General features: G+C 38.0%; 4 protein-coding genes and 1 long non-coding RNA gene across 10 annotated transcripts; 2 read left to right on the top strand and 3 right to left on the bottom strand.

Moving 5' to 3' along the window:
• Positions 1-6,944: 6,944 nt before the first annotated feature.
• On the bottom strand, positions 6,945-10,015 carry PBS2 (cysteine and histidine-rich domain-containing protein RAR1). Of its 2 annotated transcripts, XM_086597604.1 has the most exons (6): positions 9,881-9,970; positions 9,769-9,771; positions 9,612-9,694; positions 8,549-8,697; positions 7,501-7,736; positions 6,945-7,391 (listed from the first exon to the last, which is right to left on the bottom strand). In XM_086597604.1, exons 1-6 carry the CDS (start codon positions 9,968-9,970, stop codon positions 7,296-7,298), a joined length of 657 nt encoding a protein of 218 aa, XP_086453730.1. In that variant the 3' UTR covers positions 6,945-7,295. The 2 variants fall into 2 exon arrangements, with proteins under 2 accessions (XP_086453730.1, XP_086453729.1); XM_086597603.1 differs by lacking the exon at positions 9,769-9,771 and having other exon boundaries at positions 9,881-10,015.
• Positions 10,016-10,792: 777 nt separating this feature from the next.
• LOC147514175 (mitochondrial ribosomal protein L51/S25/CI-B8 family protein) lies at positions 10,793-13,192 on the top strand. 2 transcript variants are annotated; one of them, XM_086597611.1, is made up of 4 exons: positions 10,793-10,931; positions 11,042-11,140; positions 11,279-11,385; positions 12,748-13,192. In XM_086597611.1, exons 2-4 carry the CDS (start codon positions 11,061-11,063, stop codon positions 12,918-12,920), a joined length of 360 nt encoding a protein of 119 aa, XP_086453737.1. In that variant the 5' UTR covers positions 10,793-10,931; positions 11,042-11,060; the 3' UTR covers positions 12,921-13,192. The 2 variants fall into 2 exon arrangements, with proteins under 2 accessions (XP_086453737.1, XP_086453738.1); XM_086597612.1 differs by having other exon boundaries at positions 10,878-10,926.
• A 1,507-nt stretch (positions 13,193-14,699) lies between these two features.
• On the top strand, positions 14,700-20,133 carry LOC147514176 (subtilisin-like protease SBT3.10). Of its 4 annotated transcripts, none has more exons than XM_086597608.1 (12): positions 14,700-15,247; positions 15,944-15,959; positions 16,229-16,352; positions 16,432-16,523; positions 16,626-16,723; positions 16,809-16,964; positions 17,054-17,724; positions 17,804-17,895; positions 17,984-18,226; positions 18,310-18,424; positions 19,204-19,393; positions 19,476-20,133. In XM_086597608.1, exons 3-12 carry the CDS (start codon positions 16,233-16,235, stop codon positions 20,045-20,047), a joined length of 2,349 nt encoding a protein of 782 aa, XP_086453734.1. In that variant the 5' UTR covers positions 14,700-15,247; positions 15,944-15,959; positions 16,229-16,232; the 3' UTR covers positions 20,048-20,133. The 4 variants fall into 4 exon arrangements, with proteins under 4 accessions (XP_086453734.1, XP_086453735.1, XP_086453733.1 ...); XM_086597607.1 differs by lacking the exon at positions 14,700-15,247 and adding an exon at positions 15,351-15,848; XM_086597609.1 differs by lacking the exon at positions 15,944-15,959.
• LOC147514177 (uncharacterized) lies at positions 14,751-15,578 on the bottom strand. The gene is made up of 2 exons (XR_015215921.1): positions 15,439-15,578; positions 14,751-15,357 (listed from the first exon to the last, which is right to left on the bottom strand). It is a non-coding gene; the product is annotated as an uncharacterized LOC147514177 (long non-coding RNA).
• A 178-nt stretch (positions 20,134-20,311) lies between the features above and the next one.
• On the bottom strand, positions 20,312-21,990 carry LOC147514178 (oligomeric golgi complex subunit-like protein). The gene has a single exon (XM_086597610.1). It carries the CDS (start codon positions 21,946-21,948, stop codon positions 20,590-20,592), a length of 1,359 nt encoding a protein of 452 aa, XP_086453736.1. The 5' UTR covers positions 21,949-21,990; the 3' UTR covers positions 20,312-20,589.
• Between the last annotated feature and the right edge of the window lie 1,560 nt (positions 21,991-23,550).

Here is a 23,550-nt window from a genome sequence, read left to right on the forward strand (position 1 = left end):
ACTACTTTTATTTCAAATTTAACTTCCGTAAGAGGAGAGACAAGAGCTTATTTTGTTATTACGGAAGAATAAGCATGTGTTTGCTTTGGCTTAATAGAGCAAATGCCCGGTATAGATCCTTCGGTGGCTTGTCATAAACTCGACATTGATCCTAATGCAAAACCAAATTCGACAAAAGCCTCGGCGGATGGCCCCCGATAGAAAGATGAAAGTGAAAGATCTAAATCGACCGCCTCTTGTCCGTTAACTTTATAAGGCCCGCGGACTTATCCAACATGGATGTCAAATGTTGTCGCAAAGGCCTAAAAAGAACGGCAAATTACGTGTTTGTATCGATTTCACAAATCTCAATAAGGCTTGTCCGGTTCATCCGTATCCATTGCCTCGTATATCCGAAATGGTCGATGCAACATCCGGTTTTCGCATTTGTCTTTTTTGATGCTTATTCCGTTATCATCGATTCCGCTATTCATTGAGGACCAAGAGTTCATCAGATTCATTACGCACCAAGGCATTTTATCGTTACCGTAATGCCTTTCGGTCTGAAAAAACGAGCCACATATCAAAAGCTAGTCAACACTATTTTTCTTTTCGACCTACTTTGAAAGACAATGGCATACATCGACGACATGGTTGTTAAATCTACGTAAGCACCGATCACCTTATCGATTTGCAAGTCGTTTTCGACAGATCTCCAATGTCAACATGCGCTTTGAATCCGCTAAGTGTTCTTCGGGTTTATCATCCGTAAATTTTAGGATACATGATGACTAGACGCTGAATTGAAGCAAATCCGATCGATTCGAAGCTATCCTTGAAATGCCTTCTCCGGACGTCAAAGAAAGAAATTCAACGACTTACGGGACGCTTTGGTCGCCCTAAATCGCTTTATCTCTCTAGATTCGATCGATGCCGCCATTTTTCCAAACATTGAAAGACGCAGAAGAATTTGATCGAGGACCGTGGAAGTTGCATTTCGCCATTTGAAAGCATACTTAGTCCAACCTCCGCTTTAAGCCCCAAAGAACGGGGCGACCTATAGGTTCAGATTTAGCCGCCAATCGATCATGCCGTAGTGCCGCCTTTATTTGTCAACGGTGGTGATGGTCGCCCCTATATTCTTTGTTAGCAAGACTCTTTACAATCAAGATATTCTCGAAAGTGGAGAAAATTGCATTGGCTTTGGTTCATGCCGCCCTCGACGCCTCCTTAAACCTTATTTCCGTGGACGAAGTCGTCAAAGTTTATAATGAATATCCATCGCGAAAGTTTTTTCGCGAATGCTTCGTGAATCAAGTCGCCGCAGAAATGGGAAAGTTACCTTAAGCTTTATATAGCATTGTGTTTGAAACTCGCATAACCGAAAGGACAAACTTTGGCTTCGCTTAATGGCTGATTTTCCAATTGAGGATATTCTTATGTCCGACGCTACATTAGATTGACGAAGAGAATGTCGCCGACAACACGCCATTACCTCTCTCGTGGATGATGATTTGCCAAACTTATCGATGTCTCCTCGATTGTTGGATTGTTTACATCGATGGTTCGCATAATAAATATGGCTCGGTATTGGGTGTAATTTTGCAACCCGAATGGAGAAAAATTGAGAAGTCGCTGCGTTTGGGTTTTGACGCTTCAAATAATGAGGCCGAAAGTACGGTTAAATTTGCGGCTTTGGCGACCGCTTCTTCACTTTTAGGCTTACTAAGCTACAATTATTCACAGATTCTAAGTTAGTCGCTAGCCGCTTTGGTGGATCGTATGCAGCTTCGTGGACGATAGAATGGCGGCTTATGTGGACTTAATTCATCGGATTGCTCGAAATTTTGATTCTATCAAGATTGTTAAATCCGCAGGCCATGACGTCGCGACATGCGGATTCTCTTGCTTATTTATCCGGCAGCTTAAGTCGATAAGCCTCGCCGATAACCATTGAATTTCAAAAGGAACCGAGTATCGATCCGTCCATCGAGGATGTGCGCGATATGTACATCACTTTCGAGTTGTTTTTTCATCAAGACATTTTCGAGGAATCACGTTATGCCAATTTGATATCTCCCTGTGGCTTACTTAAACGCAAAGCGTGATCTTGATAATCAAGTCGTCATTGCAGAAAAACGCTTTGATCCATTAACTTATGCTATCGATGACCACAATGATCCTCATTTAATGATATTGTCTCGGTTCATACCGACGACGATCATGAAGCTGACAATGCTCCGAGGTTCCCTGATATAGAGCTAAGTTTTCCACTTACACCTTGTGACGAAGATGATTGGCGTCTTCCTTATATCACATATTTACATGATCATATCTTGCCTCCCGATCATAAAGTGGGTGATCGTGTAAAACGCGATGCTTGGAAATATTGTCTCATATCGACTTCGAACGGTCTGTTGCAACTTTATCGCAAAGGCACAAGTCTTAACCCTATGCTTCGTTGTCTCAGCAGAGCTCAAGGTTTGCTTCGCCCCGGAGGAAATTCATTCAGCCTATGTGGGAACCACTCCTGGGCGAAGTCTCGCCATGAGCAATGACACAAGGATACCGGTGGCCGTGACATGCAAAAGGATGCTAAGCGCTTGTCCGAGAAGTGTGTTCCTTTGTCGAAATATGCTAACATGGGAAATCTTCCAAAGAACGGAACTTCATCCAATTTTGAGCCCTTGGCGCTTGCAAAGTGGGGTCTTGACATCGCCGGTCCTCTTCCTAAAGCTCCCGGCGGTGTTAAGTTCGCTTTTACTCGCCGCGAATCGATTATTTTACTGAAGTGGGCCGGGCTATGCCCTTAGCCCATCCATGCTTCCGATGTTAAAAATTCTTATGGCGAGACATTGTTTGTCGCTTCGGTATTCCAACATCATTGACTTCCGGCCAATGGCAAACAATTTGATGCCAAGAAATTCGACAGCTTTGTTCTCGACTTGAAGATTAGTCACAATTTCGCACCATACCATCCTCAAGCTAATGGACAAGCCGGGCTACTAACAAATCCATTCTTGCAATGCTGCCGGATTTCCACTTCAACAGCCAAAGGAAATTGGGTTAAGGAACTTCCTCGCGGTTATGTGGGCTTATCGAACCACACCTAAGCATTCAACCGGATTTTCTCCGCTTAATCTTGCTTACGGTAATTCGAAGCGGTCTTGCCTACGAGTTGATGACACCAACCACACGAACTTCTAACGTGGAATTAGAGTCAAATGATCAAGCACTTGCTCAAGCCAAAGCCTTGATAGATGAGACAAGAGATGTTGGTCTTCAACGCTTAATTCAGCTATCAAGCGATATGAAACGAAAATATGACAAGAAAGTTCGACTTAAAGTGTTTGAGAAAGATGATCGGTACTCGTCGAAAGACGAGGTTGATAGATTCCGTAAATTTGGAGAAAACCGACAGTCCATACATCATAGATCGCCTACCAAAGGATCTTATTTTCTCCGAGATTTAGATGGGAATGTTCTCGATAAGCCGTGGAATGCTTCATCCGCAAGTTCTATAAGTAGATTTTAGTTGTGTTTTTCCGCTATCCCGAGAAATAAAATAAATACAATATTTAGTTTGTTACCGCCTGCATGTATTTTCCGTTGTTATCTTTGCATTTTTAAGACTTTGAAATCAATAAAGAAGCAGCTTATTTCACTTCGCCCAATGGCATGATTTTGGTTTTAGCTTAACCTTATAATCGCTATTTATTAAAATCCGGCTTAAATTACCACGCTTAATTTCGCCGGTCCTAAGTTGAACGCTTTTACGCCGCTTAGTTCGCTACTATCGCTATAACAAAATCGGCGCGAATTACCACGCGTTTAATTTCACTATCTAAGTTGAACGCTTTTACGCCGCTTAGTTGTTACTATCGCTACAACAAAATCCGGCGAAATTACCACGCTTAATTTCGGTCCTAAGTTGAACGCTTTTACGCCATTAGTCGTTACTATCTCTACAACAAAAATCCGGGCGAAATTACCACGTTTAATTTCGTCAGTCTAAGTTGAACGCTTTTACGCTCGCTTAGTTCATTACTATCGCTACAACAAAATCTGACGAAGTTACCGCGTTTAGCTTTGCCAGTCTAAGTTTGAACGCTTTTACGCTCGCTTAGTCGTTACTATCGCTACGATAAAAAACCGAAAAAAATTACCACGCTTAATTTCATAAGTTGAACGCTTTTACGCCGCTTAGTTCATTACTATCGCTACACCAAAATCCGAACGGTTACCGCTTTAGCTTTGTCGGCCTAAGTTTGAACGCTTTTACGCCGCTTAGTCGCTACTATCGCTACGATAAAATCCGACGAAATTACCACGCTTAATTTCACATTCCTAAGTTGAACGCTTTTACGCCGCTTAGTCGATTATCGCTACGACACAAAAACGAATTTAACTTACCACATTTACTTTCGTCCGCCTAAATTGAACGATTTTACGCCGCTTTTAGTCCACTGTTTTCTTATGTCCACATCCGATGAAGTGCCCCGCTTCGCTTTAAATCGCAGATCGGAGCATTTTTTCGCTCAATCTAATGTTGTAAGCTTAAAGTTAGCATTGGGGGCGTTTCATTCTATTTCGTGTCATCTATATAATTCAACAACATTGTCAGTTTTCCATAGGTATGTTATCTAACATCACAATGATATTCAATAGCCAATACATACTTTATTAAAAAAAAAGAAAAAAAAAAAAAGAATTTGTATTACATTCACGCAATCACATAATCATTGGGTTGGAAAAAGCCAATGGTTCCTTATCAGTTTTTGTTTATACAACTCGTACAACTCTTTCCGTTTCAAGCGAAACTATATGACAGCCTTTATTATTTTTCTAAGGCATTGTCACCAACTTTTCACGTGAAAATTTTCCGAGCGAAAATTTTCGGCCTTTCATTATTTTTCTAAGGCATTGTGTCAACTTTCTACGTAAAAATTTTCCGAAATAAAAATTTTCGGGCAATTTCATTATTTTTCTAAGGCATTGTGTCGAACTTTCTACTTAAAAAATTTTCCGAGCCGAAAATTTTCAAATTCAGCCTTCATTATTTTTCTCTAAGGCATTGAGCTGATCTTTCTCGATCTAAACTTCATATTTTAATTCTTCAACGGCATTAACTCGACACCTTTCTCGCACGGAACTTTTCTAAATTGACTATTTGTAAATATATTTGACTTGTAAAACCACCGCTTTTACGCAGTGGCTAAACTTCATTTATTGCCAAATGTCAAATTTTCTCGAGCTTAAAAATTTTTCCAAAAACATATCCATTGCAAGGAACCATTGGATTTGGTATTCTTTATCGAAAGGAGGACATAAGGAATTGGTTGGCTTCATGATAGTGATTATGCGGGGTGTGTGGAAGATAGAAAGAGCACGCCGTATGCTTTTATTTTAAGTGGAGCAAAGAAGGCGCGTGTCTTCTCGAAGCAACCGATAGTTACACTAAGTACCAGAGTTTGTTGCTGCTGCAGCATGCACTTGTCGGTTGGTTTGGATGAAAAGGGTGTTAAAGAAGATTGGTTATAATGGCGGAGAGTCCCGCCATCTTTTGTGACAATAGCTCAACAATAAAGTTATCAAGGAATCCGGATGCACGGCAGAGCAAGCACATTGATGTGCGTTTCCATTTCTTACGTGATCCGTAAATGAAGGAGTTGTGCGAGATCAAGTATTGTTGTACAAACAAAGAAAAATAGCGCATATATTTACCAAACCACTCAAGCTAGAGACATTTCGGAGCTCGAAAGAAACCGGGAGTTTGTGATGCGCCAAAGATAAACTAGATGCCCGCCTAGGCGGCAGTTTAGTTTAAGGGAGGAAATGATAAGATTTAGTTTGTTAATAAAGTCCTAGTCTTTAGGAACTGCTGTCATTTGATCTAGTCAAGTTTGTTACCACGATTCTAGGAAGAACGTGAGTGTAGTTTTATGGAGCTATACACACAGTTATCACAATGGCTACCACATAGAAAGGGTTGTGAAGAAAATCCATTAAAGCCATAGTAGCCCAAAGGAGGCATGTAGCTACTCCATTGCTTAGCTAATATCAGATGGAGATAAAAGCCTCTATCATTTACATGTTCCGTTTGATACCTAAGTACGTTTTTAGAATTGGATATTTCTAAGAATTTTTTGTTCCCCCACCAAAATTCGCAATTGGAAACGTTAAGTTTACCCAACAAACTTGTATTATTTGGCAGTTTGAAATTATTTTCAGTAAAACAAGCCACTCCCAAAGCTCCAACCTGAGCTTGGACAAGGTTGCGAGGAATTACTGGATGTATGGACTGAAACCAGATAACAAATTTGACAATGGCATGAAAAGCTTATTACGGTATTATCCAAGCCAGCTGGTACTCTGGTAGATGGTAAGATAATTCATTGGAACTACAGGCGGTTGTTCGATTCATAGCAACCAAAAAAAATGCCAACTCTTGATATCAAAGGAAGTCATTTTGGGGAGTACTTTCATTTCCTATTCAAAGTGTTCTTTTAAGTTTTTCACTATATTCATTCATATTTCAGTTAACCATTTCATAATAATTATCAGAAAGAAATGGTATTTTCAAGTTTTACTAATAAACCCATTTCCAAAGAAAAACAAGAACATTATGCCCGATGGATGGAAGTCTTTCCCTATGAGAAATTCCTGAGAAAAAATAGTACAATCTCGAGGACGTAATGCCAAGTTTAGCTGCTTTTGCATCCTTCAGCAAAGATATCCCAGTCATACTATTTTACTAACGAAGGAATAAAAAATTTCATGCATGCTCACATTACATGAAAATATTAAAAGTAAAAAGTGGGTATTTTATGGCAATTTCTCCATGGCGGAATGATAAGAGAAAGTATCTTACCCAAACCAAGGGTGGCATTCCCTGAAGCGCAAACTGCAATTCTTAACTTAAAGTAGCTGGTATGTTCTATGAAAAAAATAATAATAACAAAAGATTACACATCAAAACCATATACACATTGTCATCAGTTTAATGGTGTAGAAAACTTTGAAAAGAAAATGAATGTGGCCAAAAATATAACGTCCTACCAGGGATAAAAGCTCCTTTCATCCACACAGCAAAGTATTTTAGATGTCAGTTCAACGTTCAAACACAAGAACTACAACACAAGATCTACAACAGAATTACAACACAAGATCTACAACAGAATTAGACCCCCAGCTCTTGAAGAACGGGTACAAAAATAGGTTTTAGAGACACATCCATGGACATGTTGAGCAGCACTTAACAAAAACATTAGATCGTCACAAATAAACTTGCTGTATTTCCTCCTAACAATTGCTGCTTATGACACTGGATCAGAATTGTGCCACCCCTTTGCACAAGGAGGTATATCTATAAACTCATCAAACTCCTTCACATGAATGTCACAGCATTTCCACTGAAAAGAATAGGCAAAGAAAGGCGCATCAACTTTAGAAAGAAACAAGTCTGCAAGTCCTCGTGACCAAAAATTGCTCGGGAAATATATAGAGGCAAAAAGATCTTACTCCTCGCATCCTGTCGTGAAAAACAGCAGGTCCAGGATGGTAACTACACGCAGTGTCATGGTTGTCCTTTTCTTTAAAGGTTTTACCACATCCTTTGTTTCTGCAAGTCTGAGGCTCGTTCAGACCAACTATCTTCTTCACTGGAGCAGGATCATGTTTCGGAACATCGACATTGTTATCCACAGGTATAACTGGAGCATTCAGAGGTTTTGAGTTTTCTTCTTTAGGTTGTGAACCTGGGGGGAAGAAAGACTCAACTTATTATTTCGGTCCCCATCTGTTTGCCAATTAATCAGAGTTCTCATTTTAAACAAAAAAGAATTCTATACCAAAATATCATTCCTGTTCTAAACAATTTAAATCAAATTTTGTACTTGGAAAAATGATCCATTAAAGACAGCATGATGCTCCCTTGACACAGGAATGCATGTGCTTGGGACTCAAGAATATGAGCTAGAGAGCATTAAAGAAGCTTTGATTCAAGGTACTCATGAGATTCCTTAATAAGCAAAGTCAAAGATATAACAAAAAGTATCTGGCCGGATGGAAGGATTCTCTTTCCCATGATGTATAGATGGGAGCATTGAAAATGGGAACCAATTCAATGTATGAAAAGAATCAGATCTAATCAATCTAAAACCACAACCAAATCAGGATATTTACTCACAACGCAAGGGTCGAGCTTTCTCCATGGCATTCTAAGTACATTGTTTTTTTGGGTCATAACCTTTCCTACCATCATACCTTATAATATAAATGTATGAAGTTCTCATGTCAGAATATAGGGAAAAAATCACTACAGATTGGTTTTAGACCTTCTATTATAGATTGTATAAAATTCTAGTGTCAGAATGTGGGGAAATTTTCAAAAGAGTGATTTTGGATGAAGTCTTCCAATCTCGGTCAATTGTTTAATCTTTTGAGACCGCATTAATGAAAAATCGCCACATCAACAGCACAAGAAGGACCTCCTTTTAACATCTCGCTATTGCTCGCAGAAAGTAAATAAACAAAGCGCATAAAAATAAGATCAACACTTTCTCTATACCATGTTCTGAGCAAAAGAATCCTTGTTTGCATCTTGAGCAAGCCGCTTTCGATGATGCACTGTCCAGTGGAGAGGGAATCGGCTTCATTGTAGTAGAAACAGCCTTTGTTATCACCAGTTTCTCAGTTGTGTGTTTACCTGTCTTGCATCTTCATTAATAGAAATTTTTTTGAGCAACTGTTATTCATAGATACGTCCACAGAATCATATTTAGAAACCCTAATAAATAGTTGAGATACTACTCATAACAGATTTTCTTTTATTCTTTAAAAAAAAGGAAGAAGAAAGAAATGCACTCTTCCCAACACATGAATTTATATGGATGATGTGAAGGCCTGCGGGTTAGCTATATTTATTATAAACATTATCTCAAAGACTGATTTCCATATAGCTGGGGAAAAAGAAAAAGCAGTCTTTCCCAAAAAGATGCTAAATTCATAACTTTCAGATTTACAAGAAGAGAATGAAAAAGTTGCCACAGGTAAAACGTAGGCACAAAATAGTTGTACATCGATCAAAAAAGAAAAACCAACTATGAAGAAAAAAAACTAAAATAATACGAACTTTTCTTGCTATAAAAACAATAGAATGACAAAACAGTGTGGCCTATGGCCAGTTGAAGGAGCGATAGCAATCCATGGTGTTATAAGGAATTTAGCTAAAAGCTTTTAATATTTCAATTATACAGTTATACTTTGTGGCTTGACACATAGATCATTGGCACACGAAAAACAGATAAATCTGAGATTTCCGAAATTGCCACCTCCATTCTAAATCTGCGAATTGCCTTCCTGATAGAACTGTGCACTTCCATTCTGATATGAGGCTACAATTGGCACTTGGCAGAGCTAGAAGAATATGATCTCTAGTGGAGGAGATGGTGTCCAGAAAAATTTAGTCAATTCCAAATTCACTTTGATGGATAACACTAAGAAGTTGGGTTAATTTTACAATTCTTTTTACTGGCCTCTTTCTACATTGTATCATAACGTCTGTCGTATGTTCTGTCGAAATTGAATATGGTAAATGTAGCAGAAATTAACATAATGAACAAAAGACATACCCAGGGAGGGCTAAAAATAAGCTGAAATCATGACTTTTTTGGTGGCAACAGCTCCACTCTTTCTTACCATCATGAAAAATGGGCTGCATACATTACAACAAACTTTTTGAGTAACAGAAATCAAGAAAAAACAAACTCATTTAAATAGTTCACTTACTCCCTGACGAAATCCATCCATCAATCCCATACATTCAAAAAAAAAAAAGAAAACGTTAGTAAACACAAATGGTTAGTGATGCTGATGAGAAAATAATTAAAAAAAAACTTACAGAGGCATGATAAGTGCAAGAATCATCAGGGTTGTCATCTTCAGTGAACGTAGCATCGCACCCAATTCTTTGACACCGTACCTTGTCCATTCTGTCGGAATCTTACTAATCTGCCACCGTCATAATATGATATATCTAACTTCTTTAAATAAAACGAGGGCTTCAACAGTGAATTCATCACGCCATTAATTTTTTTTCCAATTTTGCCCCTTTCCAAACACGAATATTACAGCTCATGCCATTTTTTTTTGTTTTATTTTTTTATTGTCTTTTGCAGGGATTAAATGGTAGTTTCACATCTAGAAATTATCTAACTTCTTTAAAGAAAACAAGACTTCAACAGTGAATTCTTCACGCCATTAATTTTTTTTCCAATTTTGCCCCTTTCCAAACACAAATATTACAATTCATGCTATTTTTTTGTTTTATTTTTTTATTTTGTCTTTTGCAGGGGTAAAATGGTAGTTTCACATCTAGAAATTATCTAACTTCTTTAAAGAAAACGAGGACTTCAACAGTGAATTCATCACGCCATTAATTTTTTTTTCCAACTTTGCCCCTTTCCAAACACAAATATTTTTGGAATGCTATTTTTTTATTTGTTTTTTTTTGTCTTTTGGATAGGTAAAATGGTAAAATAACATCTAGAAATTAATGAATCTAACTTCTTTAAAGAAAAGGGCTTCAACAGTGAATTCATCACGCCATTAAATTTTTTTTCCGATTTTGCCCCTTTCCAAACACGAATATTACAATTCATGCTATTTTTTTGTTTTATTTTTTTATTTTGTCTTTTTGCAGGGGTAACATAGTAGTTTCACATTCATAAATTAATGAAAAATAAAATAAAATTGGAGATTATTAACGTGGTGGAGACACGTACAAAGAGGCTAGTAACATGGTAAGAAGCAAACTAAGCCCATCCAATAATTTTGAAAAGAAGCCCGTACCAAAAAGTAAGCCCACAACGAAGCCCTGCTTTGTTCTGGGGAAAAATGAAGACTTTGAGGGTTTAACACTCTCGGCAACTACAGAAGAAAGCTCAAGTGAGGTACTCTTTTTTGTTTCTCATTAAAATAAATAATAAATCAGCTAAAACCTTGTTATGCACTAATTATTATTATAGCTTTAATAATTTATCTCTTTATGTTGTTTACAAAGGTAATACTTTTCAAGTGTGATGGCACTAAGAGGTGTTTGGCAACTTCAGAGGCTCACTGTTAGCTTTTCTGACTGGGGTGGAAGTAGCCGTGGTATCAGGTTCGATCTTTATTCATTGTATTGGATTATGTTAAACTATCCAAACCAGATTTTAATCTTATCTTTTCGAGAGTAGTATCTCTAGTTTTAGACCTACACCTGTGTTCTTGTTTAACAAATAGGCTGATGAAATGTCAGGGCATTTATGGAGTCTCATTTACCAAAGTTCAAAGAGGAAAATCCTCAGTTAGAGGTGGTTACTGAGCACATTCGCGGTCAGCATCCACATTTAAAAGCCCTATATAGTAAGTTGTTGAATCCTTACTCTATCTTCTATGTTTATGTGGTATATAAGATTATACTGTAGTTATTCTTCGCTACAGTCTTGACCATCCCTGAGATACTGTCATCGCATTATAACTTATTACGTGGAGCTACTTGCAATTAATACATGAAGACACATACATGAATATGAGATGTTGTCTACCTATTGCTCTGTGTCATAATTAGTTATTCTATTTTTTTTTTTTTACAGTTTCAAATTCCAATTTTTCTCTTTAGTTAAGTGATGTTTGCAGTTTTCTTCATTTCAATGAAGCAAAGTTTGCATATTAGGTTTTCCCTTATGTTATATTGCCTATATTTGGTCTGTCGCTTTTAACCATTGGTCAATATACTCAGTGGCGGAGCCATGTAGAGGCCAGATAGGGCGTAGGCCCCCCCTCAACTTGGGACAAAAACTAAATTAGTAGTACTTGTTTAGGCCCACCTAGCTAGGCATTAGGAGGAGGTTTGGTTTGCCCAGGTGACTCTATTTATGCATTCGATGCTGTCATTTCTCGTCGACGCCAGGAAGTAGTGGACTAAGGCTTGCTTTCCCCAGTACTTTACAAAGTAAAACAAAGGCCTTCATGCTCGAAAATAAATTAAAATAATTTTTGGAGTGAGCATAATCCAAAATTGAATCAAAGAGAGGCAAAGTAAGAAACATTGCTAGTAGAAGTATGTAGTGGAGGTCATTCTGTCACTACCTCAAATGGGTTCCTCCTAGCACTTTACACTAGGCCGGTAGCCGCCCTGGAGAAATTTCCTGGCTCCGCCACTGAATATACTTCTACTTAATTTTTCTTCTTCCCCTCCTTTATTCTTACGCGTACTTAATTTATAGCGTATAATTATGAAATCAACTCCAGACTTCTAATTAGTGGTTACAGTGTCTTACTAACCTGCCTCATTTCGATAGTGCTGATATTGCTTGTAATCAGTCAACATATCGTAGGCTGAACTTTTCTGTCAACAGTAAAAGAGAAGAAAATTATTTTTAGCTTTTTGAATCTCAAATGCTCAATTTTCGCCTTTCTGGCTTCAGGGCAAACACTGACATTCAGAAACAATCATTTTAGGGTTGGTTTTTGGTTGAATTGGTGCTCTCTGGTTGGAATGTTGGATTGTACTTTTTTCCTGTTCACCCCCTTCTTTAATTCAAGTTGTTCCATGACTTCCTGTGGCTTTACCTGCCTGAACCAATCCTGGATCCTATGCATTTTAACGTTTCTTGACGTGTGCTTTACCTCTTTCCTGTATGCTTTTGCTACCTATTATGTTTTTACTGAGCTATATAATTTTGAAGACTCAAAAGTGCTTTTAAATCATTTTCCCTCCGCCAGAGAACAAGAATGAGCGTGTAGTATGTGTGAAGAATCTTGATCCAGAAGAAGTACTGCTACATGCAACCAGACTAAGGAATGCGCTAGGAAGGAAGGTTTTGAAGCTGAAAACAAGACATGTCACAAAACACCCTAGCGTGCAAGGAACATGGACAACAGATGTGAAGTTCTGATGGTCACTGCTGGTGCGACTCACGCTGTTTGTTCTTGGCAGTGTGCATTCTGATAAAACTAAAAAAAAGAAATCAAGTGACTGTTGATGCCTCATAATGTGTTCGTGAACCTGGCTTTCAGTATATTCATTTTCATTTTTCCTTTTACATGATACCTTTTTTTTGTATATTAAGTTTTCATGCATTATTTGGGTTTGAAGATGCTGTTTGCAATGGCAACACATTATGATCGTGTTGATTCGAATGTCCAATTTGTCCTCCATTGCTCTGAATCTCTGATTGGTTCAAAACTTCAACCAGAAAAATGACATGCAGCAGAATGTGACCTAAACGGTCTTATGTATTATCCAGAGACTATATCCCAGTGCCTATCACCAATCACCATAAATGAAAGACAACTTCACACTGTTTCGCTCCGTGTATATTGGAAACATCCATTTCGCCTCCCCAAAACTCCGATATATCTATGGTATTTAGGCCCTTTATACAATTTCCTGAAGTCATGTAGTTGGCATCAGAAAACAATGCCACTACATGGAGGTCATACGGTTACTGAAGGTCCACTTGGATAATCGGCTACATTGTTCTCGTTGTGCATGGGCTTTATGTAGCCAATAGTCCCAGGGCCGACAAATACAACTTTTATCCGCCAAACCGGTAGCTTCTTTTTACCCCGTAGGCCCGTAAAAGGAAGACTCTGAAGTAAGTCTGAAGTCTGAACCATTTGCAATTTCATTTTTGGCGAATAGCAGCTATTTCAATATTCAGCTATTGAATTTTCATTTTTAACCTTTCTCCTGTTGCTGAAAGTGTAAGAACAGGAGAAGCCGTTCGCAAATTTGGCAGTCCTGAATAAAGCAAGCCTTAAGGACCAGTGGACCACTTAATGTTAAGTCACATTCTCCCCAAATTCAGTTGGTGGAAGTCAATATGCACTACCAGAAGTCTGTTGGTGGAAGTCAATATGCACCACCCTAGTGGACACAGGGCATATGTAAAGAGGTTTCCAACAACGTGGACGAGTAGTAGAATGACTCATAAGGAATTATCCACCGCCATTCATGTTAAATTGTTAATCATTTAGTTTTTCACTGTTTGTTGTTTTTGGCTCGCTGAACACTAAACTTGCACACCCCAATGCTCTTGAACCATGAACCTTTAAGTGAAGTGCAACCTTAGGGAACACATGAATGTTTGTAGGACAGCACATGTCGGAGATCTCATTGAAAACTTACAACAGCTTGCCAAACAAAAGCTACACTAATCAGTGATCACTGATGTCTGGTGAAGCCATTAGCTGCTGATGGGATGGTGACATCCCAATGCACACCGTCAGCACTCGGCAGTGCATACTGCAGAGAGATGCCTCAATGCACACAATTTAATATACTACAAAATTTGTGTTTGTTGTGCATCTCCAGTGCACAATTTACAAATAATTGGGCTTGTAGGAATTGAAACCAATTAAAATAGACGTGTTCCTCTTTAGTTTTATGAATCTGGTCGAGGTAGATTTTGAGTTGGTATGAATTTTGAGTGGTCAGTATTGTCAGTACGCATCGTTTTAGATAACTGAATGGAAATACATGTTTATTCCAGGTAATTGAGGTTTGGAATGACAATACTGATGGCAGGAGTACAGGACTCAATCCGGGTTGGATGGCTGATATGTTCTTTATATTGCATATCAGTGGACATTAGGGTTAACTAGTATTACCCCCCACAAATACACAATTTTTTTTTTTTTTTTTTTTGAATGAGCAAAAACAAAAAAACAAAAGCAAACAAACCCTTGAACTCTCAGACTTGTCTATCAATTATCAGCGTCAATTCATAAGACAGCAGAAATTAGCTTAATCATTTTAGCTTGGTTTCGATGTACATGTTGGTGACTTGATATCAAAATACTAATATCTCCCCATGTCCTCAAAAAAAAAAGGTGAACAGCCCCACTTAATAAAGTGAAAACCCCTCCTACTGAAAAAGAGATACCCCACTACACAATAATGGTTTAACAAGAATCCATTTTCTCAATGCCTACTACAATTATATGATGCTCTACAATATAGCGTTTTTAGGACTCGCTTTTTCCCCTGTATAAGTAAGAATGCACCTGCCGCAAATTATGGACCTTTCCTCCAGCACTTGCACAGCCTAATATTAATCTGCACTGTTACATGGAAAAATGCAGTACTTCGAAATTCAAATGGAACCCCTTGTGAAACCATTCTCAACTAGCAGCACTAACATTCAATTTTTGTAGCAGGGTGCCCAAGACATTCCCAAGATGGAGCTCAGCATGTTAGGAATACACCGACCCGCAAGAGGTCTTTCCTTTCCAGTCTCTTTAATGAGGTGCCTAGCCTCCGGAGTCCGGACTACCCGAAGTTAAGGTCCCAACCTAGAGTCACCTAAAAATGCTAAAAGATGGCATTCTCTACACACACAAAAATTTATGTAAATATATAAATAGCAGGAAAAAATAAATTAGATTTAATTGTTAAGAGCAGGCACTCACCAGATGATAAACACTTCAGGTCCTCCCCAGTAAAAGCCGAGTCAACATAGATGTCAGTCCCAGAAGTAGGTATACTTTCAGGTGTCCTCAAGTTTTATGCTGACCTGGTGAAGGGGGCACGCTATACTGGTTTGATGAAGCTGGTAGCCCACTTCATAGTGCTCAGCATCAGACTATGCCCATTCAAGATGGTGAACAAAATAGTTCAGACCGATCGACATGGTCTCCTCCATTGATACTCAGTCAATTAAAGAGACTCGGACGTGATTGTTTTCTTATATTATTTTATGCTAATTAAATGACTGCAAAATCAGGAAATTTCAGAAGGTTTACTGCTGAAAACAGTATAATGGACTAGAAGTACACTACTTCACAAGGACCTAGTAAAGTTAATGTTTCGACGAGAAAAAGTGTGCAATATACGTCCTTACTTTATAGTTATAAGCTTTTTGATGATTTCAACTTCCAGGGTACCTGCAACTTCTGAGGATTTTATGCCTTGCAGATCGACTATATCATTGGTAATGCTGAGGCATATTACACTTTCAATCATGTCGGAGGATTTAACACTAATTGACTTGCTTTTCTCTAGATTGATTAGAAAGACAAAAGAAGTCTTCTTATGAGATGCTCCCTATTCCCATTTCTATAAGATTTTAAACCTTGAGATTTCTTAATATACTGCCTATAAGAAGTACCACCAAATAAGAAAGTGGGCTTCTAGTCTGAATATAATTCATTCTTTTAACAAGATAATTTATCACTTAACAGCTTCTTCTGCTTTCAACAGACTGATGACGAAGTGTACAAAAAGAAGGCGGGAAAACAAAAACCAGCCCGTCGTACTCCTTAAACTCATTTTGATTTACGTTCATATCCAGACCTCAGCCTTGTTAGTTTATGCCAGAAGCAATGTGAGTGCCTCCATCTGTTTTCTCTTACAGTTTAAAACATTACTTCGAGGGAAGAGTAATGACCTCAAAAATGTCACAGGTGTACATAGTATACATGGGAGTGAAACAACATGAGGATCCAGTAACTACTACAAAGTCTCAACACAAAGTTTTATCTAACTTTCTAGGAAGGTGCGATCTCAGGATACCCTTCTTCTTACTGCTAGCAGCATATAGTCTATTATACTCAAAATCATCAAAATGCTAAACATCTTCCTCAATGGATAATTGAAGCAAAGAAGCAGCAAAAACTTCGATGCTCTACAGCTACAAGCATGGGTTTTCAGGGTTTGCCGCAAAATTGACCAAGTCTCAGGCAGAACTATTTGCAGGTAGCTGCAGTGCAGCTCTCTTAACCAATACTTCATACATTAAGAATTTTTTTAACAGATATTATAATCTAATAACTCTCTGCAGACGTACCTGGTGTCGTGAAAGTGATTCCTAATCGCATACACAAACTCCATACTACCAGAAGTTGGGATTTCCTTGGACTCTCTTCCCATCATCCAAGAGATCTTTTTTCAGAAAGCAACATGGGTGCAGAGACAATAATTGGTGTCATAGATTCAGGTACGACAAGATTTAATGCAGTCTAGCGACTCTATATCCAAACAAGTTCAGAACTTCAGATACATAACCGGATGTCAGATTTTGTACAGGAGTTTGGCCAGAGTTGGAAAGTTTTCATGATAAAAACATGGAAGAAATTCCATCTCGTTGGAAAGGAATTTGCCAACATGGAGAACATTTCAACTCCACCAATTGCAACAAAAAGCTGATCGGTGCGCGCTGGTTCATAAAAGGAACAAGACACGGAACCAGCAAGAATATCAATACCACTGGAACCAGGGAGTTTCTGTCCCCGCGAGATGGAATAGGTCATGGAACCCACACAGCGTCGACATCTGCAGGTCGTCTTGTCAAGAAAGCAAGCTATAGAGGGCTAGCTGCAGGGATAGCCAGAGGTGGTGCACCTTCTGCTCGCTTGGCAATTTACAAAGCCTGCTGGGCCATAGAGGATGAAGGATGCACAGATGCAGATATCCTGAAAGCATTTGACAAGGCCATACATGATGGAGTGGACATTCTCTCTCTGTCATTAGGCATTCAAATTCCATTGTTTCCCTTCACCAGTCAATACGATGCAATTTCCATCGGTTCTTTTCATGCTACTGCAAAGGGAATCACCGTGGTATGTTCAGCAGGAAATGATGGCCCTTTTTCCCAAACAATGGTGAATACAGCTCCCTGGCTAATCACCGTTGCAGCAACCACCATAGATAGGGCCTTCCCCACATCCATTCTACTAGGAAGCAACCGCACCCTCTTGGTAATATCACATGGTTATCAGCCTCTTATCACCTAAAATCTAAAAGGCCGATCTTCCTTACTTTGCATGCTTGTTGCAGGGTCAATCTATGGGTTCACGTGAGCATGAAGAAGGGTTCAATGGACTCGTGTACTCGGAACACATAGCTATAGATCCTTCAGATGATGAAAGGTGAGACTTTATATGACACTCGTCTTTTCTCCTCCTATATCCAATTTGCTGTCCTATCCTCTCTTTTGAGTCTGTTTAAAGCTTGCAGTAAAGGTTGCAAATATGGAAGTCTCAATGCAAAGTTAGCTACAGGAAAGGTTGTACTCTGTTTTTCAGTGGCAGATGTGCCAGACATGGTATCTGCATCTTTGGCAGTACAGGAGGCAGGAGGAAGCGGACTCATATATGCTCAGTCTCGTGATAGCCTTCTCAGTTCATGCAATTTCATCCCTTGCATACAAGTAGATTATGAAGTAGGAACCAAGTTGCTCTCCTATATCAGAAAGGCAAGGTAAGGAGATAGATGATCGTGTGAATATGTACTTATAGTGGATGAATAATTGACATGAGTTGATACATTTTTTTCTACTAAAGGTCTCCAATTGTGAAGCTGAGCCATCCCAGGACTGTTGTGGGAAAGTGGGTATCTCCCAGGGTAGCATATTTTTCTTCTAGAGGACCCAGTTCCTTGTCCCCAGCTATATTGAAGGTTTGGTCAATCTTCTATTGGTATCTGAATGTACACAAAAATACACATTTTGACTTGTCAACATGTGCATGCGCTTAAATCAACCAGAAAACAAACAGTCAAATAATACTATTAACGTTTAAGTGCATATACAAATTCATATATCAATGTCAGATTAACAAAAAGTGCCGTGTCACTACCTGCATAACTGTTAGTGATGAAGTTAATCAAGGAAAACTTTCTGCATAAGCATAGTATCTCCCTCACAAACAAGAACAGGGGCTTTTCATGTCAGTTCCTGATTTTACTACAACACATATATATATATATGCAAAAAATTTAGATGGAAAGGATATCTGAACTTCACAACATTCAGATAAAATGTTTCCCATAAGATCTGACACCCCTAATTAGTCCTGGCGTGTTTGAAACAGAAACAGTTTCTAATACAAATCAATTAGCAAGTAGGAAGTAGGAAGTAGGAAGGGAAGCAAATACAAAGTGAATATTTGGGTATGTCATTTCTAACAGTGTCCTGTACTCATGCTACCATACAAAAAGAAATTTATAAATTTCAATGCACAAGGTTAGCCGTAGAAGCAATCAGTACTTGTGAGATGAGACAACCAAAATTTCATCTCATATAATAGCTTTTGTAGATCATTTTTGGACCTTATCAATATTTAATTAGTAAATCAATGTTGAGAGTACCTAAGCTCTATTGTTCACAATATTCTTTTCTCCCTTTCATAATATTTGAAGATTAAAGTGTTACCTCTTTGGTATTTAATATGAGGCAGCCTGATATAGCTGCACCAGGAGTGAACATCTTAGCAGCATATCCACCATCTCTGGAGAATAGAGATGGTTTCAACATAATATCAGGAACTTCAATGGCTTGTCCTCATGTTACTGGAATAGCCGCACTCATCAAATCCGTACACCAAGATTGGTCGCCTGCAGCCATAAAATCAGCACTAATTACTACTGGTGGGTCTTTCAGTCAGATTAATTTCTTCAAGACTATGCTCACCTTTACAATGTTAGTGATAATCCCATGGAAAAGTTGCAGCCTCCCAAATCGCGACAGATGGAGCAAATATAATTGCAGAGGGAGCAAGCCGCAAGCCAGCTGATCCTTTTGACATTGGTGGAGGCCACGTGAACCCCAACAGAGCAGCAAACCCTGGGCTCATCTACAATATGAGCACGGAGGACTATGTTCAGTTCCTCTGCTCAATGGGCTACAGCAGTTCAGCTATTACCAATCTGACCATGAAGGCAACATCCTGCACAATGAAGAGAAGAAACCTTGTGCTGGATCTCAATCTCCCCTCTATCTGCATTCCAAATCTTAGAAGGACCATAACAATATCAAGAACCGTCACAAATGTTGGCCCTACTAATTCAGTGTATAAAGCTCTTGTGCAGTCTCCTCATGGTGTTAATATTAAGATTGAACCTCAAACCCTATCCTTCAATTCAACCAGTGTCATTCTCACTTTCCAGGTAAATTTTTCTTCCACTCAGAAGGTGCAAGGAGATTATTCATTTGGAAGCTTGACTTGGACTGACGGGGAGCATTTTGTCAGGAGTTCTATAGCCGTCCGAGCTATCAAATTTGAATCTTATGCAGACATGTAAGACTTTTCGGGAGATAATTAAGTAAAAGAAAGAAGTTACCGAAAAAAACATAAATAAAAGAAGGTTATATGTCTTGTTCTCCTTGATCCTAAAGTTTATTTCTGGAGTTTCTATAAGGAGTTTTGATCAAACGCTGTTACTAACCGGTGAAGGAACTTAGCTTTGGGCAACCATCTATAGTTTCCGCATGATATATATTGGAGTGATTCTTCATCAATGACTCCACATAACTTACCACAAAACAATTATTTGAAGAAAAAGTGATTGAATGGACAAAGAAATTTATACAAACCATATACTTAAGTACACAAATGGTATTCAAAATTGCGTTCATATAAGAAAGAACATGGTGAGTAAAAACAGGCCTTGGTGCAGAACATGTTCATATAAGAATGAAAAGAAGAATCCGGAAAATACCATGAAGTCCGATCTTGTCTTGCAATGATACCCACATTTCATGGACCAACCTTAGATCCCTTTTCCTCGTTACATCTCCACAGCAAGGTTCAAGTAGTCTCAGCCAGACACATCACACAAAGATATCAAGCCTTCCATGATTTTGCTTGAACCTTCCTGATCAAAAACTCCTCTAAACCCTGACCGAGATCCACTATCTTTGCATCACGTGTTATCTCTATTTTCAAAACATTCTGCAAAATTCTCTCCATTTCCATCGACTCTCCCTCGCAACAAATCCTCTGAACAATCGTCACCCAAGTCTCTGTATGCGGTACTTCCCCGTGTCTCAACATCTCCTCGAGTACAAAACAAGCTTCCTCCATCCTACCAACGTTACAAAAACCCTTTACTAAACCATGAAACGCAGAAAAATGAGGAACAAAACCCTTCAAAATCATCTCCTCCAAATAAGCCTTGGCTTCATCAAGCATCCCTTGACTACATAACCCATTTACCAGAGTCCTATACGACACCAAATTTGGAATGCACCCATTCTCCGGCATATCTTCAATAACCTTAATAGCATCACCCGCTCTACGTTCTCTACAAAACCCCAAAATAACAGTATTATAATGAACAATATCAGGATTACAACCCTTAACTTTCATCCTACAAAGTAACTTATACGCTTCTCTCAACTTCTTCTTCCTACATAAACTATTCAACAAAGTAGTATAACTCAATGTATCTGGTACATACCCTTTATTCAACATATCTTCTAACAAACTAACCGCGGTATTCACTTGACTCTTTCTACATAACCCTTGCATTAATATCCTATAACTCTCCACATCCGGTTCCATATCTCTCTTAAACATTTTGTTAAACAATGTATAAGCTATACTCAAATCACCGTTCAAACAAAACGCGCGCATTAAAATATTATAAGTATTAGTATTGGGTACAATACCAAATTTCGTTACAGCAGTTTTAAATAAATCAAATGCAGGACGTAAATAACCTCTATGTGAAACAAGTACTTGTATAAGTTTATTTAAATGTTTAGGTAAAGGTTTGCAGTTAAATTCTAACATGAGGTAAAATGTGTTTAGTGCTTTATCGGGTAAATTTGCGTCACTGTAAATTTGTATTAAGTTGGAAAAGAGACCGGGGGTGACAGGGTAATTATCGGATTTAAGACGGGTGAGGAGAGATTGCATTAATGTGAAATGACGAGAGCGGCCTAGTTTGATTATGAGAGTGTGGAATGAGGAGTAGGAGTGACGGAAGTTGGGTTGGAGTGAGGCTAAGTCGAAGATTTCTTTTGCAAGGAGTGGGTCGGTTTGGTTCGAGATTAGTTTTTGGATTCTGGCGGGTGAGCCGATTTCGGAGATGGGTTTTGGGTTTTGGGGATTTGAGGATGTGGATGAGGTGAAGTGAGAGATGGGTGAGTTGGTGAGGAAACTGTGTAGGGTTTTGGCGGGTTGGAAACGGTTGATCATTTTTTTTGATTGAATTTTTTTTTTTAGCAGAATAACGATTGGTATGGGTCTATGGGATATGGAAAGGACGAGATTCGTTAATACCCGCCAGAAAGTTTTTGAGTATATTCCAATTCTACCCGGTTGGTGGGTTTACTGGGTGAATAGCGGAAATTGAGGCCCAGCTGAATTTGGGATTGAGAAGAGGTGAGAAAACTAAAGCGCCTGACATTTTGGTGGGCTAAAGTCAGAAAATAAAATGTGGCTGCGATAATCTTATTAATTTTTTTTTTTTAACTTGTGTTATTCAATATAATCCAATAAAACGGGTGAAGTGATTTTGTTATTTGATAGAAGAGTTTTATTTGTTTTTTTATATATAGATAAAAATTTGGGTTTTTTAATTGTGAGTTGGTTTAATGTTTTTTTTTTTAATTGTTTATAACTAGTAGAATAAATATTGCCAAATAGTTTAATAAATAGTTGGGTTCTCGGGAATTGAAGAATTTTATTTGTTTTTTAAATATAGATAAAATTTTAGGTTTTTTAATTGTGAGTTGGTTTAGTGTTTTTTTTTTTTTTTTTTTTTAATTGTTTGTAATGAGTAGGGTAAGAATTGTCAATGAGTTTAACAAGGAGTTGAGTTCTCAGGGATCGTAAGTGATTTTGTTATTTGAAAGAGGAGTTTTATTTGTTTTTTTAGATAAAGATAAAATGTTAGGTTTTTTAATTATAAGTTGGTTTAATGTTTTTTTTTAATTGTTTGTAACGAGTATCAATTCAGACCTACAACGGCATGGGCAAATGGTATGACATGCAAGAACTATGGAAAAAAATATGAATACAAAGATCGAGTGACTCATGACAAAAATTGCAAAAAAGTGAGTTTAATAAGGAGTTGGGTTTTCGGGGATTGCGAATGATGTTGTTATTTGACAAAGGAGTTTTATTTGTATTTTTTAGATAAATAACAAATATTAGGATTTTAATTGTGAGTTGGTTTAATGTACACCATGCATCTGACTAGTCTGATCAAAATTCTTACTTTTATTCTATTGATTTGATATTCATGATTTTAGTAAGGAAAAAAACACACTCATAATTCCTTCATTGGTTACGTCCCATAAGTATGTGCATGAACTTCTTTCGTTTTTAATCGTGCACATTGTATTGAATTATTGACGAAGTCTGGTTTATTTTCATAGTAGTTTGTAATGAGTGGGGTAAGTATTGCCAAATAGTTTAATAAGGAGTTGGGTTCTCGAGAATTGTGAGTGATTTTGTTTTTTGGCATATGAGTTTTATTTGTTTTTAAGACATAAATAAATGTTTAGGTTTTTTAATTGTGATTTGGTTTAGTATTTTTTGTTTTGTTTAATTGTTTAGTATTGCCAAATAATTTAATAAGGAGTTGAGTTCTCGGAGATTGAGAGATTAATTGAAATCGTGTGTGTGTGTTTTTTTCTTAAATATGGTTTTTTCTCATAGATTGAGGGATTAATTGAAATCGTGTGACACTAAAGACTAAAGACTGTCCAGAGTGGAATATGCTTTCGAATATATTTGGCATGAAGCCGGCGCAGATATTACTCATAAACGATTGAAACCATTGATATCAACTTT

This window comes from Coptis chinensis, chromosome 3, assembly GCF_015680905.1.
Source record: "Coptis chinensis isolate HL-2020 chromosome 3, ASM1568090v1, whole genome shotgun sequence".
Lineage (NCBI taxonomy): Eukaryota > Viridiplantae > Streptophyta > Magnoliopsida > Ranunculales > Ranunculaceae > Coptis > Coptis chinensis.

Bases quoted from the DNA above. Each gene is read 5' to 3' on its own strand.
- PBS2 (XM_086597604.1), bottom strand. From the start codon at position 9,970: ATGGACAAGGTACGGTGTCAAAGAATTGGGTGCGATGCTACGTTCACT. The intron at 8,698-9,611 runs GTATGTCTTTTG...CTATTAATGAAG, and splicing joins TTATTTTTAGCCCTCCCTGG to ATGCAAGACAGGTAAACACA. The intron at 7,392-7,500 runs GTAAGATCTTTT...TATTCTTTTCAG, and splicing joins TTCACGACAGGATGCGAGGA to TGGAAATGCTGTGACATTCA.
- LOC147514175 (XM_086597611.1), top strand. From the start codon at position 11,061: ATGGCACTAAGAGGTGTTTGGCAACTTCAGAGGCTCACTGTTAGCTTT. The intron at 11,141-11,278 runs GTTCGATCTTTA...ATGAAATGTCAG, and splicing joins GGAAGTAGCCGTGGTATCAG to GGCATTTATGGAGTCTCATT. The intron at 11,386-12,747 runs GTAAGTTGTTGA...TCCCTCCGCCAG, and splicing joins ACATTTAAAAGCCCTATATA to AGAACAAGAATGAGCGTGTA.
- LOC147514176 (XM_086597608.1), top strand. From the start codon at position 16,233: ATGACGAAGTGTACAAAAAGAAGGCGGGAAAACAAAAACCAGCCCGTC. The intron at 16,965-17,053 runs GTACGACAAGAT...GATTTTGTACAG, and splicing joins AATTGGTGTCATAGATTCAG to GAGTTTGGCCAGAGTTGGAA. The intron at 17,896-17,983 runs GTGAGACTTTAT...TAAAGCTTGCAG, and splicing joins GATCCTTCAGATGATGAAAG to TAAAGGTTGCAAATATGGAA.
- LOC147514178 (XM_086597610.1), bottom strand. From the start codon at position 21,948: ATGATCAACCGTTTCCAACCCGCCAAAACCCTACACAGTTTCCTCACC.